The 17,849-nt window shown below is 45.6% G+C and overlaps 1 protein-coding gene and 1 long non-coding RNA gene across 2 annotated transcripts in view; one reads left to right on the forward strand and one right to left on the reverse strand.

Annotated features, from left to right (window-relative positions):
- Positions 1 to 2,447: 2,447 nt before the first annotated feature.
- LOC127580871 (uncharacterized) lies at positions 2,448 to 11,085 on the forward strand. The gene is made up of 3 exons (XR_007957892.1): positions 2,448 to 2,529; positions 3,855 to 3,994; positions 10,869 to 11,085. It is a non-coding gene; the product is annotated as an uncharacterized LOC127580871 (long non-coding RNA).
- A 1,003-nt stretch (positions 11,086 to 12,088) lies between these two features.
- LOC127581049 (tubby protein homolog) overlaps positions 12,089 to 17,849 on the reverse strand; it is a 37,298-nt gene continuing 31,537 nt past the window's right edge. The window contains exon 12 of the mRNA XM_052035108.1: positions 12,089 to 12,369. Coding sequence (XP_051891068.1) covers positions 12,236 to 12,369 — 134 coding nt within the window. The 3' untranslated portion in view covers positions 12,089 to 12,235. The remainder of the gene's footprint in view (positions 12,370 to 17,849) is intronic.

A 17,849-nucleotide genomic window follows, 5' to 3' on the forward strand; every position in this document is an offset into this window, starting at 1 on the left:
TGGACCTAATGCAACAAATGGGACTGGTGTGGATGGGCAATAAAGGCTGGCATGGACGTGGTGGGCTGAAGGTCCTGTACAACTCCATGAGTCCATGACTCTCAACCTTTCCAGCTCCCTGGCTCATTCTCCCGGGATGATTTTCATTATTCAAAAATGATGAAACAGCTTTGTCGAACACCTTAGCTCCGTCCACCGCAACATTCAGGACCTCCCAGTGGCCGCCCACTTCAATTCCACATCCCATTCCCATACTGACATGTCTATCCACGGCCTCCTCTACTGCCACGTTGAGGCCAGACGCAGGTTGCAGGAACAACACCTCATATTCCGCCTTGGGAGTCTCCAACTTCCCAATCTTCTCAGATATTCTGCCTTCAGCCTCCTGCCAGCAACACGTATCAGCAGTAACATTGCAAATCCTTTCATCTTTTTGAGGGGAGGCACACCTCATCCAGATATTTTGTTGTGTGTTACACAGACATCTGTCAGCCATGGCTCAGTGGCAGCGGTTAGGACTCTGAGTTCGGAGGGCACGGTTCATGTCCTTCACCATGATACTGGGAAAGGGCAGGTCTTTATCACTCAACCAATCTCAGCAGAGGAAAGGAGATGTGGGGAGTGGGGAGAAGCTTGTCAGAATCAGATTTACTATCACTGTCTCATATAACATGAGATTTGTTGTTTTGCGGCAGTAGTACAATGCAAAGACATAAAAAACTATAAATTACAAAATAAATAAATAGTGCAAAAAGAAAAGGAACAATGAGGTAGTGTTCATGGCCGTTCAGCAATCTGATGGCGGAGGGGAAGAAGCTGTTCCTGAACTGTTGGGTGTAGGTCTTCAGGCTCCTGTACCTCCTCCCCGATGGTAGTGACGTCAAGTGGGCATGTCCCAGATGGTGAGGGTCCTTAGTGATGGATGCCGCCTTCTTGAGGCACCGCCTCTTGAAGATGTCCTTGATGGCGGGGAAGGTTGTGCCTGTGATGGAGATGGCTGAGTCTACAACCCTCTGCAGCCTCTTTCGATCCTGTGCATTGGAGGCACTATACCAGGCGGTGATGCAACCAGTCAGAATGCTCTCCACTGCACATCTGTAGAAATTTGCAAGGTTCTTTGGTGACATACCAAATCTCCTCAAACTCCCAATGAAGCAGAGCCGCTGGCGTGCCTTCTTCGTGATTGCATCAATGTGTTGGGCCCAGGACAGATCCTCGGAAATGATGACACTCAGGAGCATAAAGCTGTCCACCTTTTCCACCGGTGACCCCTCAATATGGACTGGTGCGTGTTCTCCCGACTTCCCCTTCCTGAAGTCCACAATCAATTCCTTGGTCTTGCTGATATTGAGTGCGAGGTTGGTTTTGCAACACCACTCTTGTGCAGGTGATTCCAGGCTTTGGCAATAGAAGGATGTTTGTGGGAACTTGCCGGGTGCAGATTGGCTGCCCTGTTCCCTGCATTGCACAAGCAAACACCTGATGGGTCTCGACCCACAATGTCAACTGTCCTTTTCCCTCCATAGACGCTGCCCGACCCGCAGATTTCCACCTGCTCCATTGTGTGTTGCTCCAGACTTTGAAAATATTGTATCTGTCGGCTTAGGTCATGAAAGACATGTTACAAATGCAGGATCCATTTTTTATGTAACATACGAGGCAGAGTTTAATGCAAATTTAAGTTTGCTAAAGCAGTCACTTGCTGCATTAAGACCCACTGAACATAACACCTTACAGTACAGTACAGGCCCTTTAGCTCACGATGTTGCGCCGAGCTTTTAACTTACTCTAAGATCAATCTAACCGTTCCTTCCCAAATACCCCTCCATTTTCCTGTCATCCATGTGCCTATCTAAGAGTCTCTTAAATGTCCCTAATGTATCTGCCTCTACCAGCACCCCGGCAGTGTGTTCCACGCACCCACCACCACTCTCTGTGTAAAAATTTACCTCTGATATCACCCCCCCCCCGTACTTTCCTCTTAAAATTATGCCCCCTTGCGCTAGTCATTTCTGCTATTAATGAGAGGGAAGGGTTAATATTTGGGAGGGAAGGGTTAGACAGATATTAGAGCAGGATAAAATGTCGGCACAACATCGTGAGCAGAAGGGCCTGTACTGTGCTGTCATGTTCTATGTCTATGTCTATCCTGCCTCATCCCTCAGTTTAACCTCTCTCCATGTGGAGTTGAGAGTTGCAGTTGCCTTTCGGAGGCATGTTAAGGGGTCCGGTTGACATTCAGGTTCTGATGATGTGCTGCTCTGTGAACCTGAACACTGAATTCATTCACTGTCCATCATAAAGACTCTGTCAGGGTGAGGAACCAGACTTGCAGGTTTCCTGCAATCCCCAGCAAACCCATGAAACCAAACTCAAACAAGTGGTGACATGAATCAGTGACTCACCGCAATCATGCAAAGAATTTCAGAGGAATTTCTTTGCACAGAAGGAGAGAGAATGTGGAACTTGCTGTCATGTGAAGTCGCTTAAATCAATAGTACTGAGATATCAAAAGGGAGCCATTGATGGGTATGTGAAGGGATATGTGGCAGGGGTGGGGTAGAGTGGAAATATAACTAATATGGGTTGGCGGTTCATGCGGAATATAACTATCAGCGCAGCGGGAGCACAAGGCCAGAACGTGTGTGGTGAATTCTACTTGTGCTGAGGAGATGGTTAATACAGCGGTCACTGTGTCCGGTTTGTCGGTGTACTGAAGCACAGTGCAGAAGAACTTTCTAAAACCCAAGAATTTCCAAGATCTTAGAGCGCTTGCTGATAGTCCAGAGCACAATGTTCTCACTGCTTTCTGCTCTCCAGTGCTGTCTCCTTCCCCTCTCACTGCATGTCACCCGGTGCAAGGGGAAGGCAGCACCATCTGCTGACGAAACGTGAACACTCCAGCCCACACAGTCCGGGGCAATGTTAGTGATTGGCAGAATCAGGATCAGAATCAGGTTTATGATCACTGTCTTTTCTGACGTGTGATTTGTTGTTTTGCGGCAGCAGTACAGTGCAAAGACATAAAAAAAACTATAAATTACTAATAAATAAATGGTGCAAAAAGAGGAATAACGAGGTAGTGTTCATGGACAGTTCAGAAATCTGATGGCGGAGGGGAAGAAGCAGCTTCTGAATCACTGAGTGTAGGTCTTCAGTCTCCTGTACCTCCACCCTGATGGTAATAACGAGAAGACAGCATGTCCCAGGTGGTGAGGGTCCTTAATGATGGATGCCGCCTTCTTGAGGCACCGCCTCTTGAAGACGTCCTCGATGATGGGGAGGGTTGTGCCCGTGATGGAGCTGGCTGAGTTGACAACCCTCTGCAGCCTCTTGCGATCCTGTGCATTGGAGCCTCCATACCAGGCGGTAATGCAACCAGTCAGAATGCTCTCCACCGTACATCTATAGAAATTTGCAAGAGTCTTTAGCGAAATACCAAATCTCCTCAAACTCCTAACAAAGTAGAGCCGCTGGCGTGCCTTCTTCGTGATTGCATCAATGTGTTGGGCCTAGGACAGATCTTTGGAGATGTTGACACCCAGGAACTTGAAGCTGCTCACCCTTTCCACCGCTGACCCCTCAATGAGGACTGGTGCATGTTCTCCCGACTTCCCCTTCCAGGACAGATCCTCAGACCACAAAGCAACTTTACTCATAAATTATATAATTTAGTTTTATTTATATGTACTGTTGATAACTGCAACTGTTAACCCCCAAATATACTGTGTCTCCTTGAACTGTGATATACCATGTTACACCTTGTTGATCAATCACAAAGGACCAAACTGGGTGTGTTTGCAAATCCTCTTCGCTTATTAGGGAATTATACAGTGATGCTTCCTTTTCTCCAGACATCACGATGAACAAAGGTACCATCGAGAGATGCCTCCACTCTTTCAATGCCTTGTGGTCTTGTACTAAAGAAACCTACGGATGAAAAGCCTCTGTGGAAGACACTTCAAAGATGGAAGGAAATAGGGAACAGAGTGAGGTACGTCACATTCTTGGTTTTAAAATCCAAAGTCCATGGGAAGAAGGGTTGTCTGAGTTTTAGTTCTGAGGGAAGTATAAACAGAAGATGCTGGGAGCACTGTAGAGAGAGAAAAACAGCTAACATTTCAGGTCCATGTCCTTGATGTAGAATATCTGGAAGAAACTATAAGAGGCTGCAAGGAAAAGCAAAACACATCTGGGCAGAGACAGCACCGCCTGCATTTATGTTTAATGTTGCAAATAGCTCCTCGCAAGAGCATTATGCAAAAAAAGTTGAAAACAAGCCACATATTAGGAAGATCACTGAAAGCTTGGCCAAAGAGACAGGCGTTGGAAGTATTTTAAAACAGTAAAGGGATGTCGAGAGGTGGAGAAGGTAATGGAAGGAATTCCAGAACGTAGAGACTTGTAGATTAAGATATCTTTATTAGTCACATGTACATTGAAACACACAGTGAAATGCATCTTTTGCGTAGAGTGTTCTGGGGGCAGCCCGCAAGTGTCGCCATGTTTCCGGCGCCAACATAGCACGCCCACAACTTCCTAACCTGTACGTCTTTGGAATGTGGGAGGAAACCGGAGCACCCGGGGACACGGGGAGAACGCACAAACTCCTTACAGACAGCGGCTGGAATTGAACGCAGGTCGCTGGCGCTGTAAAGCATTACGCTAACCGCTACACTACTGTGCCTGCCCCTACAGTAAAAGCAAGGCCACCAGTGACGGAATGAATAAATCTGGGATGATCGGACACCAGATCAGGAGTATTTCAGAGGGTTACGGAGCTGGATGGGGATTACAGAGATGAGGAGGGAGGTTCGCAAACACAGATTAGAACGTTAAGATTGAGGCAGGTCGCACAGGGATGATGGGTGAATTGACTTGATGCGAGTTGGAAAGGGAAGTAGAGTTTTGACTGGCAGGTTTACAGAGCAGAATGAGGGAATCCTGCCAGGAGTACCTTTGAATGGGTCAATCTAGAGGTTATAGAGGCACGATGAGGGTTGCAACATCAGGTGAGTTGAGACAGGGCAGCGTCACGGAGAGGGAATTAATGACCTTAGTGATAGCACAGATTTGAGAAGACTCTCCATCTCGTGGCCCAGAGGGCCCCCAAGTCACAAACTACCACAAGCAGAAGCTATACAAACCCGTAACAAACTTTCATTAAACCTTCCCCTTTGAACTGACCAATATTTAACATCCTTACATTCACGTTTGCCACTGCATTGCATCATACAAAATGTGTTTTGTGCACAGCGTCTGATTGCAAGTACCCCCTGGATCTTCAGGGTGTAAGGAGAGGCTGTTGTTCTTTTGGGATATCAAGCTGGAAGAGCAAGTGGGGCATAAGGGAAGCAGAGGAGCAGGACTGAAAAGGGGAGGGAGAGGAGGGGAGATGATAATAGTGATGACAATGACGATATGACCTTTGAGCCTGAACCCCCATTCAGAGACAGACACTAAGAGGGATGAGGAGAGTGGGTTGGAGGGTATTGGTATCGTTTTATTATTGTCACATGCACCGAGATACAGTGAAAAGCTTTTGTTTGATCTGCTATCCAGACAGATCATTCCATACATAAGTACATTGAGGTAGTAAAAAGAAAACCAGAATACGGAATATAGTGTTGCAGTTACAGAGAAGATGCAGTGCAGGTAGACAAATAAAGTGCAAGGGCCACGACAAGGTGGATTGGGAGATTAGGGGACCAATTCACTTCCTACCATGGTCTTAAGGTAATGCATCCTCCTACTATCCTCTGACTCTTTTCATCTCATTGTATCAACACAATCCTCAATTTCATAGAACAGTACAGCACAGTACAGGCGCTTCGGCCCGCAATGTTGTGCCCACATTTTATCCTGCTCTAAGATCTATCTAACCCTTCCCTCCCACATAACCCCCTATTTTTCTACCATTTTCTATCATGGATACAGAAGAGACTGTGGATGCTGCAATCTGGAGCAACAAACAATCCCACTGAGTTTCACCAGCAGATTGTTTGTTGCTTTGGGCACTGGATGTCCATCTTACTCAGAGAGGCCAAGAACTCGTCAGGAAGGTTAGCTAGAGGTGCAGGTCACAGATGGGGCTGAGCACAGGGATTGATCAACTGGTGATCGATGGCTGTCCAAATTTGCGAAGTATTCCCTCTTCCAGCATAAATATTCTCACCTTAGAAAAATAACAATAAATACTGCTCAAAGTATATCAGATTTTACACAGAGCCAGTGCACCGTGCACAGCCGAACAGATGGAGCCTTCTTTGTTGACTATTTTGGTGCCACTACCATGTCTAGTTTTGAAAATGTTGATATTAATTAGCAGTGCTGGGCATGCCTTAGAGACTTCTTATGATGAAACATACTTGTCTCCCCAATGAGAAATTTCCCTACACTATTTTGATCTATTAGGTTAAAAAGGTAACTCCTTACTTGAAGAAATCAATCTTTAATAATTATCACCACTTACTTCTAAATTAGCCATCCTATGCATAGTATGAACTATTTACAAATTCTGGCAAATGTACTACTGTAGTCTATTGAAGTAGTGAATCAAGCATTTCTTTCAATCACTCAGCTGTCTTCCCCCGAAATGCTTTTATACTTCACCATGAATGCTCCGTGTGGCAGTGGGTCCTGAATTGGTATTGGTATTGGTATTGGTATTGGTTTATTATTGTCACTTGTACTGAGGTACAGTGAAAAACTTGTCTTACAAACCGATCGTACAGGTCAATTCATTACACAGTGCCGTTACATTGAGTTAGTACAGAGTGCATTGAGGTAGTACAGGTAAAAACAATAACAGTACAGAGTAAAGTGTCACAGCTACAGAGAAAGTGCAGTGCAATAAGGTGCAACGTCACAACAAGGTAGATCGTGAGGTCATAGTCCATCTCCTTGTATTAGGGAACCGTTCAATAGTCTTATCACAGTGGGGTAGAAGCTGTCCCTAAGTTTGGTGGTACGTGCCCTCAGGCTCCTGTATCTTCTACCCGATGGAAGAGGAGAGAAGAGAGAATGTCCCGGGTGGGTGGTGTCTTTGATTATGCTGGCTGCCTCGCCAAGACAACGAGAGGTAAAGACAGAGTCCAAGGAAGGGAGGCTGGTTTCCATAATGCGCTGGGCTGTGTCCACAACTTTCTGCAGTTTCTTGTGGTCCTAGGCAGAGCAGTTGCCGTACCAAGCCGTGATACATCCAGATAGGATGCTTTCTATGGTGCATTGGTAAAAGTTGGTGAGAGTCAAAGAGGACAAACCAAATTTCTTTAGCCTCCTGAGGAAGTAGAGGCACTGGTGAGCTTTCTTGGCCATGGCATCTACATGATTTGACCAGGACAGGCTGTTGGTGATGTTCACTCCCAGGAACTTGAAGCTCTCAACCCTCTCAACCTCAGCACCATTGATGTAGACAGATGCGTGTACACTGCCCCCTTTCCTGAAGTCAATGACCAGCTCTTTAATTTTGTTGACATTGAGGGAAAGGTTGTTGTCATGACACTATTCCACTAAACTCCCTATCTCCTTCCTGTACTCCGACTCATCGCTGTTTGAGATACGGCCTACAATGGTGGTATCATCTGCAAACTTGTAGATGGAGTTAGAGCAGAATCTGGCCACACAGTCATGAGTGTATAGGGAGTAGAGTAGAGGACTAAGGGTGCAGCCTTGTGGGGCACCAGCGTTGAGAATAATCGTGCTGGAGGTATTGCTGCCTATCCTCACTGATTGTGGTCTGTTTGTTAGAAAGTCAAGGATCCAGTTACAGAGGGAGGTATTGAATCCTATGTCCTCAGACTTTGGTGACAAGCTTGCTTGGGATTATTGTACTGAAGGCAGAGCTGTAATCAGTAAACAATAGTCTAACATATGTGTCTCTACTGTCCAGATTCTCCAGAGCTGAGTGTAGGGCCAGGGAGATGGCATCCATTGTAGACCTGTTTCGCCGATAGGCGAGTTGCAATGGGTCCAGGTTGTCTGGCAGGCTGGAGTTGATGTGTGCCATGACCAACCCCTCAAAGCACTTCATGATGGTGGATGTCAGAGCCACAGGTTGGTAGTCATTGAGGCATGTTACCTTGCTTTTCTTTGGTACTGGGATGATAACGGTCTTCTTAAAACAGGAGGGAACCTGAGATTGAAGCAGGGAGAGGTTGAATATGTCCACAAATACTTCTGCCAGCTGATCACAGGTTCAGCTGCGTTGGTGGCTGTCAAGGTGGATGGTGACAATCCACTTCCCATTTGTTCAAAACGCGCATAGAATGCATTAAGTTCGTCAGGAAGGGATGCGCTGTTGTTAGCTATGCAGCCCGACAGATCAACAGTTCAAGAGTTTATCTTTTAATGTATGAGAGGTCTGTTCAAGAGTCTGACAACAGTGGGATAGAAGCTTGTCCTTGAGCCTGGTGGCACGTGATCTCAGGCTTTTGTATCTCAGTAGTGTAGCAGTTAGTGTAACGCTATTACAGCACCAATGACCTGGGTTCAATTCCAGCCGCCACCTGTAAGGAGTTTGTACGTTCTCCCCGTGTCTGTGTGGGTTTCCTCCGGGTGCTCTAGTTTCCTCCCACATTCCAAAGACGTACGGGTTAGGAAGTTGTGGGCGTGCTATGTTGGCGCCGGAAGCGTGGCGACACTTGCGGGCTGTCCCCACAACACTCGACGCAAAAAATGCATTTCACTGTGTGTCTCGATGTACATGTGACTAATAAAGTTCTTATCTTATCTTATCTTCTGCCCGATGGGCGAGGGGAGGAGAGAGAATGTCTGGGGTGGGAGGCGTCCTTGATTATGTTGGCTGCTTTCCTGCAGCAGCAAGAAGTGTAGATGGAGTCAGTGAAGGGGAGGTTGGTTTTCGTGATAGACAAGGCTGTGCTCACAACTCTCTGCAATTTCTCGTGGTCTCAGGGTAAACAGGTTTAAACAAGGGTCACCCTGATCCACCGAGGTTTGGCCTCTTCCATGCAGAAGCAGCATAAAACACCTCAGGAACAGTGACATTCCATCAGGAAGCAGCTTGATGGCCTCACTGAGCCGCAGGGTGTCATTGGGAGAACTGATTACCGTCCTCATTGTGCAGTAAGAGCGGTTTGTTCACGCAGGTCTGTGACCTGTGAGCAGCTCATGGATCTAGAGGAGTTAGTGGATGCTGTCCTTGAGCATTCAGTGGTTGTCTGAGAAAAGAGAGATGGAGCATCTCAGCACGTGGCTCTACTATCTGAACAGAGAGAGGGCACACATGAGTAGATTACTCTCTGATATATGCAGTGTTATGGCATGCTTCTCTTCTGCAGGGACAGAGCCATGGCCCCAGCTTTCATCACCGCCGCACCCCCCACCCCCCCATACACCCCTTCATTGTGAATAGAGTCCTCAGACTCTGCAGGGAACTGACTCCAAGGAGGAGAGAGAAGACAATGTGGACCAGATACCATGGAAGTTGTGCAACTCTGGTTTAAAATCCTTACTGTACCATTTGGTCTGGCGGCAAATGATTGTATGGTTTAAGAAATTTGAGGTCTTAGGAGTTTGTGCATTGGAAAATATTCCAAATGAATGGCTGATATAGGTTGTAGAACAACTTAACTGTTCTTTATGCAAAGTAGTGATGTCTGGAAGGTGCTTCCAGAGTCGGTGGTGGAGTCAGCTACAATTGTTTGAGAGGCAGTTAGACAGACACTTGAATAGGCAAGGCATAGAAGGGAATGGTCCTAATGTGGGTAAATGGGTGGATGGCAAAAGGGTTTACATGGACGTGGTGGGCCGAAGGGCCTGCTTCTGTGCTGTATGACACAATGACCATATGATGCTGTAAGACACCTGTGGTCTGGGGTCTCTCAGCTGGCTCAGCTTCAGGTCCGGAGATTGAACCAATGATAGAGTGGTCTGTTTGTGCCGCCATGTGGTCACACCATTGTCTGCTCTGAGAGGCGGCCTGTTGTGCAGATTAAACACATTAAGCCCTAGAGTCCGAGAGTCATCCAGCACAGAAACAGCCCCTCCTGCCCACCATGTCCCCGCCGACCATCACGTACTTATCTTAATTAAACCCATTTATAAGCACTTGCCCCACAGCCATTCCCCCCTCCCTTCATCCACACCCCCTCCCTCCATAACAGGACCAATTCACTTCCTACCATGATCTTAAGGTAATGCATGCACCTCTGTCCCAGAAGTGGCCAAGATAACACACTCCTTCCCTTCGGTCCGAGCAGCAGTCTGAAGCTAGCCACCTGGAACAAAAGCTTCTCCTGGGTCATTAAGGAGATCTATGTGGGTTCAAACTGACAGGGAGTGGTCTTTGAGTAGCCAGACTGCAGTTAACGAGAGACCACCAGACATCAAAACCCACCTAAATGCTGGCTCCTTTGACTCTATTGACATCTATTTATTTTTTTGTTTACTTATATTACTTTGTTCGGTTATAAGTGATCCTCAAGGCACCAAAAAGTGCTGGAGGAACTCAGCAGGTCAGGTAGCACCCATGGAGGGAAATATACTGTCGATGTTTCGGGCTGAGATCCTTCATCAGGACTGGAAAGAATGAGGGCAGAAGCCAGAATAAGAAGGTGGGGCATGCAGATCTTAGGATCCCATGCAGGCAGGGGATAGGTGAGTTCAGGTGAGAGGCGAGTCCAGGTGAGAGGGGGAAGGTAGTGGGTGGGGGAGGGGGAGAAGATGCAATAAGCTGAGAGGTGACAGGTAGAAGAGGCAAAGGGCTGAAGAAGAAGGAATCTGGTGGGAGAGGGCAGTGGACCATGGAATAAAGGATGGGAGAGGGGAGGAGAGGAGATGGGCAGGTCATCAAGGCAGGGAAGGGAGCCATGGGATCTTATTCTGGCTTCTGTCCTCTTCCATTCCAGTCCTGATGAAGGGTCTCGGCCTGAAACGTCGACTGTTTATTTCCCTCCATGGATGCTGCCTGACCTGCTCAGTTCCTCCAGGACTCTTTGTGTATTGCTCCAGATACATCCAGCATCTGCAGACTTTCTTGTGTCTCAAGACACCAGCAGTGTTCAAAATCATTTAGGACTTTCTTTTTAAGATGCAATATTTTTCATCATGCAGAGGTAAGCCTCAGTGGTGTGACATCTGCCGGCATTGCTGCACACTCTGAAATGCAATGCCTAGAAAGACTGCTATGTATTTCATTGTCTGTATGGTTAATGAAAAGAGCTACTTTTCACTTAAAAATAACTTTCTCACTGCAGCAGAGCAAGTGATTGCAAAATAATTTCACACTCTGTTATTCTGGCAGTGGCTACATATGATCTTCAATGTGAAATTAATTCCTTTCCTGGTATTCTTTGCCCTGTTTGGTTTGCTTTTACAATATTTATGATGCCACTTCAGAGGGAGGGATTCTCTCTTGCATTGAAGGGGTCGTAGGTGTTGCTAGAAACATGATGTTGGTCATCAAGACGTTCTTCTCATGAGAATGGAGATGCTTGGCCAATAGAACAGGGAAGGTCAGTGATCTTTAAAATATATGTTTTATTTTTGTCTAAGAACAGAAAACATTGGAAATACTCGGCAGGTCAGGTAGCATCTGTGGAGGGAACCACTATGAGTGCCTCCATTTATTTCAGGGGTGGGGTGGGGGGGTGCAGTGGGCCTGGAATAGACAGTTGACATGGAACTGGGATGACAATACATTGCCCTGGTTAATGCACCTCTGTAAAAATCTGGGCAATGTTATATCATGGCCGAGCATAATGAATCTCTCCATGAACATGCTGATCTTGTCATCCAAGGCTGGAATCCCTCTCAGATTTTCAGCCTTATGAATAAGAAAATGATTGCACCAGCATAAAATATACATGAGCCTGACATAATCATAGAAATTTTTATTACATTCTTTTGCAGACAGGAAAATTAGAAATAGACGTAAAAACATGGTGCTATTAACTACAGATGTCATTCCCTTCTCTAATCCCAGCGCATCCACACTGTAAAACACAGGAGTTTACTACTTGAAGGTCCCTTCCTCCATTCTGAATTCATCCTCTCCATTTTGGACATGGCACTTTCCAGCCAAGTGGTTGTTTCACTGGGTCAAGCATTGCTATTGCACTTTGTTCTATAGCCCTGGTGCATCCTCAAGAAAACTTGCACAAGGTTACAAAAAAATTGCTTACCACATACATTAGTCTAACGCTAGTCTTGGAGATTAAGTAAAGCGCACTTCAGTTTCCAGCTCTGCACTGGTGGCTCAGCAGGAAGTCACTGATCACTCACACGCTAGTTTCCCATCAAAGCTGGAGAGGGCGATGGCAAATGCCTGGACGGCACACATCGGGTAGCTGTAATCCATGGTGAATGCATCATCAGCCACACGCCCAAACTGCATCACAATGTAGTCAGCTACAAGAGACACGGAAAGAGGGGCTTGTTTTAAATCGCTTGACACTCAATTCAGTCCCTCACCTTTAAAATCGACGCCACTATCTCCCCTTTGGGAGAACTATTAAAAATATATATATTTTATTCCTTGTCTTTTCCTCTTCCCCCCCCCCCCCCCCCCCCAGGTTAGCACACCTTCTAGGATTTTAAGATCTCTTTATTAGTCACATGTACGTCGAAACACACAGTGAAAAGCATCTTTAGCATAGAGTGTTCTGGGGGCAGCCCGCAAGTGTCGCCACGCTTCCGGTGCCAACATAGCATGCCCACAACTTCCTAACCCATACGTCTTTGGAATGCGGGAGGAAACCGGAGGACCCAGACGAAACCCACTCAGACACGGGGAGAACGTACAAACTCCTTACAGACAGCGGCCGGAATTGAACCCAGGTCGCTGGCGCTGTAATAGCATTATGCTAAACGCTACACTACCGTGATTTTACAGGGGTTTACAAGAACTAAGTGTTCATTTCCTGTATAGTTCTGTGAACAGCACAGTTTAAAAAAGTCACAAAAGCCATTAAAACATTTGTTTCATTCATTCTTGGCAAGTTGTTCTCTTTGACACAGCCAGCATTTATTAAACTTCCTAAACTATTCCAGACAGCAGTTACGAGTCATTTGTGAGTCTGGTCTCACATTCAGGCCAAACCAGACAAAGGCAGCAGATTTCCTTCGCTAAGGCACGTCAGTGAAGCAGATGGATTTTCACCACAATTCAGGGATGGTGAATGTCACATTAACATTTATTCCAAAATTATTTAACTGAATTGATACTCTGTAGTTGCCATAATGTGATTGGAATCTGTATTGCTTATCCAGACCTCTGGATTACTAATCCAGTAACATACTCACCATCTCTTATAGCTTTTATTTGAGTAATTTTTAAATATTTGAACACTTATTTATGGACTATAAACCTGGTGGAGATACAGCGGGTGTCAAGCATGGCCATTTGGTTTGGGAAGGCAGTGGCCCAGAAAGCAAGAGGTGTTGGAAGACCTGTGATAGGAGAATGGGGGTGGGGTGATTGGAGGTGGAGGCTCACTATGTATCCAAGCAGGACTGGCAGTCTGTCCTGTCCGTAACTGAAGAGTCAGATGTTTACTGTGGATGGTTATGTTCAGCCAAGTGGTCACAAACGGCAGCTTTCAGTGGGCTACTTGACCATGAGAAAGAACATCAAGCCAACCCTGATGACATCTTGTGATGAATGTGTGCCTGGGGACAGGAGCTGGGATCATCCATTGGGAGCATGACCCCTGGCTGATTCTGCCACAACCTCCTGCCTCTCCCTCTCCCCCTGGCCATTCCCTTTCTCCACACCAGTTGCAGTGGTCTTATTGCTGGGCTGGATCGTGGAATAGATCCTGGTATTATCCAGTAACTTGCTGAAGTGGTTGTCTTCTCATTCTGTCATTGATTCCACCTTGAATCTAAACTGATCGAGGCATGGGGAGAACGCAAACTTGTGTGGAACTCAGATACAACTTGGACCATCTGACTAATTTCACAAGTTAAAGACGAGTGAAAGAGAAGTGGGGTGGTAGGTGGGGTCAAATTGCTACCATAGCTCTGTGAAGTAATACGAGATAGGATGGAATATGGGCTCGGGACAGTCGTGGACTGGTTACGTCCCTGTGTATGAGCACAGTTTTCACCATGGTGGCCAAAACATTTGAAAGAAGTTAAAGTAAAATGCTGGTAGCAGTGAAAGTGGCCAGGAAGCTGCAAGACTATCAGAAAATGTTCATTAATATCCCACCCAAGCAAGCCTTCGACATGGTCCCGTGTGACAGGCTGGTCTGGAAGTTTAGGTCCCGTGGAGTCCAGGGAGAGCTAGTTAGGTGGATTCAAAATTGGCTCGGAGGTGGGAAGCAGAGGCTGGTGGTTGAGGGTTGTTTCTCGGAATGGAGGCCGGTGATTAAGGTTGGCCAGGCTTGGTCTTTATTCCTTGGAATGTGGGAGAATGAGGGGCGACCTTATAGAAATGTTTAAAATTATGAGAGGCATAGATAAAGTGGACATTAACAGTCTTTTCCCCAGCGTAGGAGAGTCCAAACCTAGGGGGCATAGATTTAGGGTGAAAGGAGAAAGATTTAAAAGGGACCTGAGGGGCAACTTTTTCACACAGAGGCTGGTGAGTATATGGAATGAGCTGCCAGAGGAAGTGGTTGAGGCAGGTACAATAGTATCATCTAAGAAGCACTTGGATAGGTACATTGAGGAGTGGGGCTTGTAGGGATATGGGCTCACAGGAAATTGGGACTAGCTGGGTGGGCACTGTGGTCGGCATGGACTGGTTGGGCCGAAGGGTCTGTATCTGTGTTGCATTGCTCTATGACTCTATGACTTAAGGACCTGGTTTGGACTTTGTGGTTTCACCCATGCTGTTGGCACTTAGTGCTCCTTGAAATGGCTCAGCACATCTCTTGGTCACAACAAACCACTTCAAGCTCAATATCACCATCTTAAAGGCAACATTTTTATGCTTTCATTTTTTTAGGGATCTGGGCATCACTGGTAAGATCAGCAATTATTCCTTAGTCCTAATTGCACTAACTAAACCCCAGGCAATAAATTCTGGCCTTGCAAAGCCATCCACAAATTGAGGATAAATTAAGAATTGCATGCCGTTCTGGTTTATTGCGTGCAATTCTGGTCACCTCGCTATAGGAAGGATGTCGAGGCTTTAGAGAGGGTGCAGAGGAGGTTTACCAGGATGCTGCCTGGATTAGAGGGCATGTGCTATCAGGAGAGGCTGGACAAACTTGCAGCTCTTTTCTCTGGAGCGGCGGAGGCTGAGGGGTGATCTGTTGGAAGTGTATAAAATTATGAGGGGCATAGATAGGGTGGACAAGCAATATCTTTTTCCCAGTACTGAGTGATCGAATACCAGAAGGCATGCATTTAAAGTGAGGGGGGTAGGTTCAGAACAGACGTGAGGGGTACATTTTTTACTGAGAGAGTGGTGGATGCCTGGAATGTGTTGCCTGATAGGATGGTGGAGACAAATTCACTGGGGGCTTTTAAGAGCGGCTTGGATGGGCACATGAATGAGAGTAAAATAGAGGGATTATGGGCATTCTGTAGGGAGGAGGGAATAGCTATGTCGGCACAACATTGTGGGCAGAAGGGCCTGTTCTGTGCTGTACTATTCTATGTTCTATTTCTATGTAAAAGCATGCACTTCCATGTTCAGGGAGAGGCAACACTGCCAAACCAGACACCCACTAAAGATAGGCGTGGAGAGATAGGAAAAGTCTGATTGTATTAATGCAGAGGTGAACAATAGTTCCCCAAAGTCTCTCTGCAGAGAATGCTACATGGAGATAGGGGTTCGTTAATGAGGAATGATATTGGGGATAGAAGAAGGCCGAAGAAGGAAAGGAACTGATGGGAGAAGACTTGGTTTTGTGTAACGATGCAGGATTAGTTGAGTAATTTCATAGTAAAGAATCCTCCGTGGAAGAATGTTCATAATGTGACAGAATTTCACATTCTATTTGAGTGTCAAAAAAGTCTGAAAAGAGAACCTTATACTTAAATAAGACTACTTCAAAGGTATGATAGGTGAGTTGACTCAAGTAGATTGGGAAATTAGGCTGGAATGTATGCCATAAATAAATAGTGCCTGGCACTTAAAGCAAGATTTCATAATTTTCAACAAATACCCATTCCACTGAGAAATAAGGACTTCCACAGTTACACAAAAAGATTAATGAAGAAATTAAATTGAAAGAATAGGCTTGTTAAGTTGTGAAGAATAACAATCCTCAGGGCATAGGTTTAAAGTGAAAGGGGAGATATTTAAGCTGGACCTGAGGGGCAACTTTTTCACACAGAGGGCGGTGAATATATGGAACGAGCTGCCAGAGGAACTGGTAGAGGTGGGTACAATTGCAACATTTAAGAGGTATTTGGACAGGTACATGGATAGGAAAGGTTCAGAGGGATCTGGGCCAAACACAGGCAAGTGTGACTAGATCAGTTAGGCAACATGGTCGGCATGGACGAGATGGGCCGAAGGGGCTTTTTCCGCACTGTACAGCTCAATGACTTTATGACTCGGGATTGGGAGAATTGTAGAAACCAGCAAGAGGTGACGGAAAAGATGAAAAAACAGAACTGACAAGAAATACAGAGAGGAAGAGAGTAGCAAAAGTAAATATTGGTCTCATAGAATTAAGATGGGGGAATAAATAATGGGGAACAGAAATGGGAGAGATGTTAGATATTTTGCATCAACCTTCACAGTTCAAGAAACTAAAACATCCTAAAATTTTTGGGTAACCAAGGGGCAAAAGAGAGTGAGGAATTTAAAGCAATCAATATCACCAAAGAACAAGTATTGGACAAAATAATGAGATTAAGTCCTGACAAATCTGAAAATTGAAGGCCTGTATCTGAGGTTTCAAGGAGAGCGTGGATGTCACCTTCCAGAATTCCATAGGTTATGGAAAGATTCCAATGGATTGGAATGCAGTAAATGTGGCACATTTAGTTCATGAAAGTAGGGAGAGAGATCACAGGCAACTAATATCAGTGGTCAGGAAACTGCCAGAATTTATCTTACAAAGTGATAGAACACTTAGCAAAGCATGACACAATTAGACAGAGTCAGCATGGTTTTACAAAAGGGGAATAGAATTTCACTAGACTATTAGAGTTCTTTGGGGATGTAATTAGTAGGAAAGGTAATGTGGATGTGATGTTTTGGATTTCCAAACAATATTTGACTAGGTATCACATGTGAAATCGGGGGATAAGATAAGGATTCTTGGACTTGAATGCAACATATTATCATATTTACTTAAAAAAGATGACCCATCAAGTCGGAACATTCCCCCACTTATTTCCCTCCGAGCTATTCTCTCTTACATACCCATCAAGTCCCCACTAATACTCCTGTCACCCACCTAGACCAGGGGTATGTACAGTGGCAATTAACTCATCAGCATGTCTTTAGGGTGTGGGAAGAAACTGGAGAACCTGAGGAAACTCAAGCAGTTACAGGAAGGATGTGCGAACTTCCCACTGACAGCACCACAGGTCAGGATCAACCCAGGTCACTGGATCTGGGCAGTAAATGCACTACCTGGTGTGGTATTGTGGCATGTTCGCATGGACAGAAGATAGATTTACAGACAGAAGACAAAGGCTAGAGATAGAAAGGCAATTTTCAATGTGGCAAGCAGTATAGATTGTGATTGCCTGGAGCTCTAAGCTCCAGGCAATCACAATCTATATTAATGAATTAGATGAAGGAGCTGAATGCATTATATCCAACTTTGTTCATGATACAAAGATAGATAGGAAGTTAAGAGGACCCAAGGTTAGCAAAGGGATATGGACAGGTTAAGTGATTAAGATGGACTCTGAGTCAGTAAATATATTCAAGGCTCAGGAGGATAGAATTTACTACAACAGGATGAAGGGTT

This window comes from Pristis pectinata, chromosome 20, assembly GCF_009764475.1.
Source record: "Pristis pectinata isolate sPriPec2 chromosome 20, sPriPec2.1.pri, whole genome shotgun sequence".
Lineage (NCBI taxonomy): Eukaryota > Metazoa > Chordata > Chondrichthyes > Rhinopristiformes > Pristidae > Pristis > Pristis pectinata.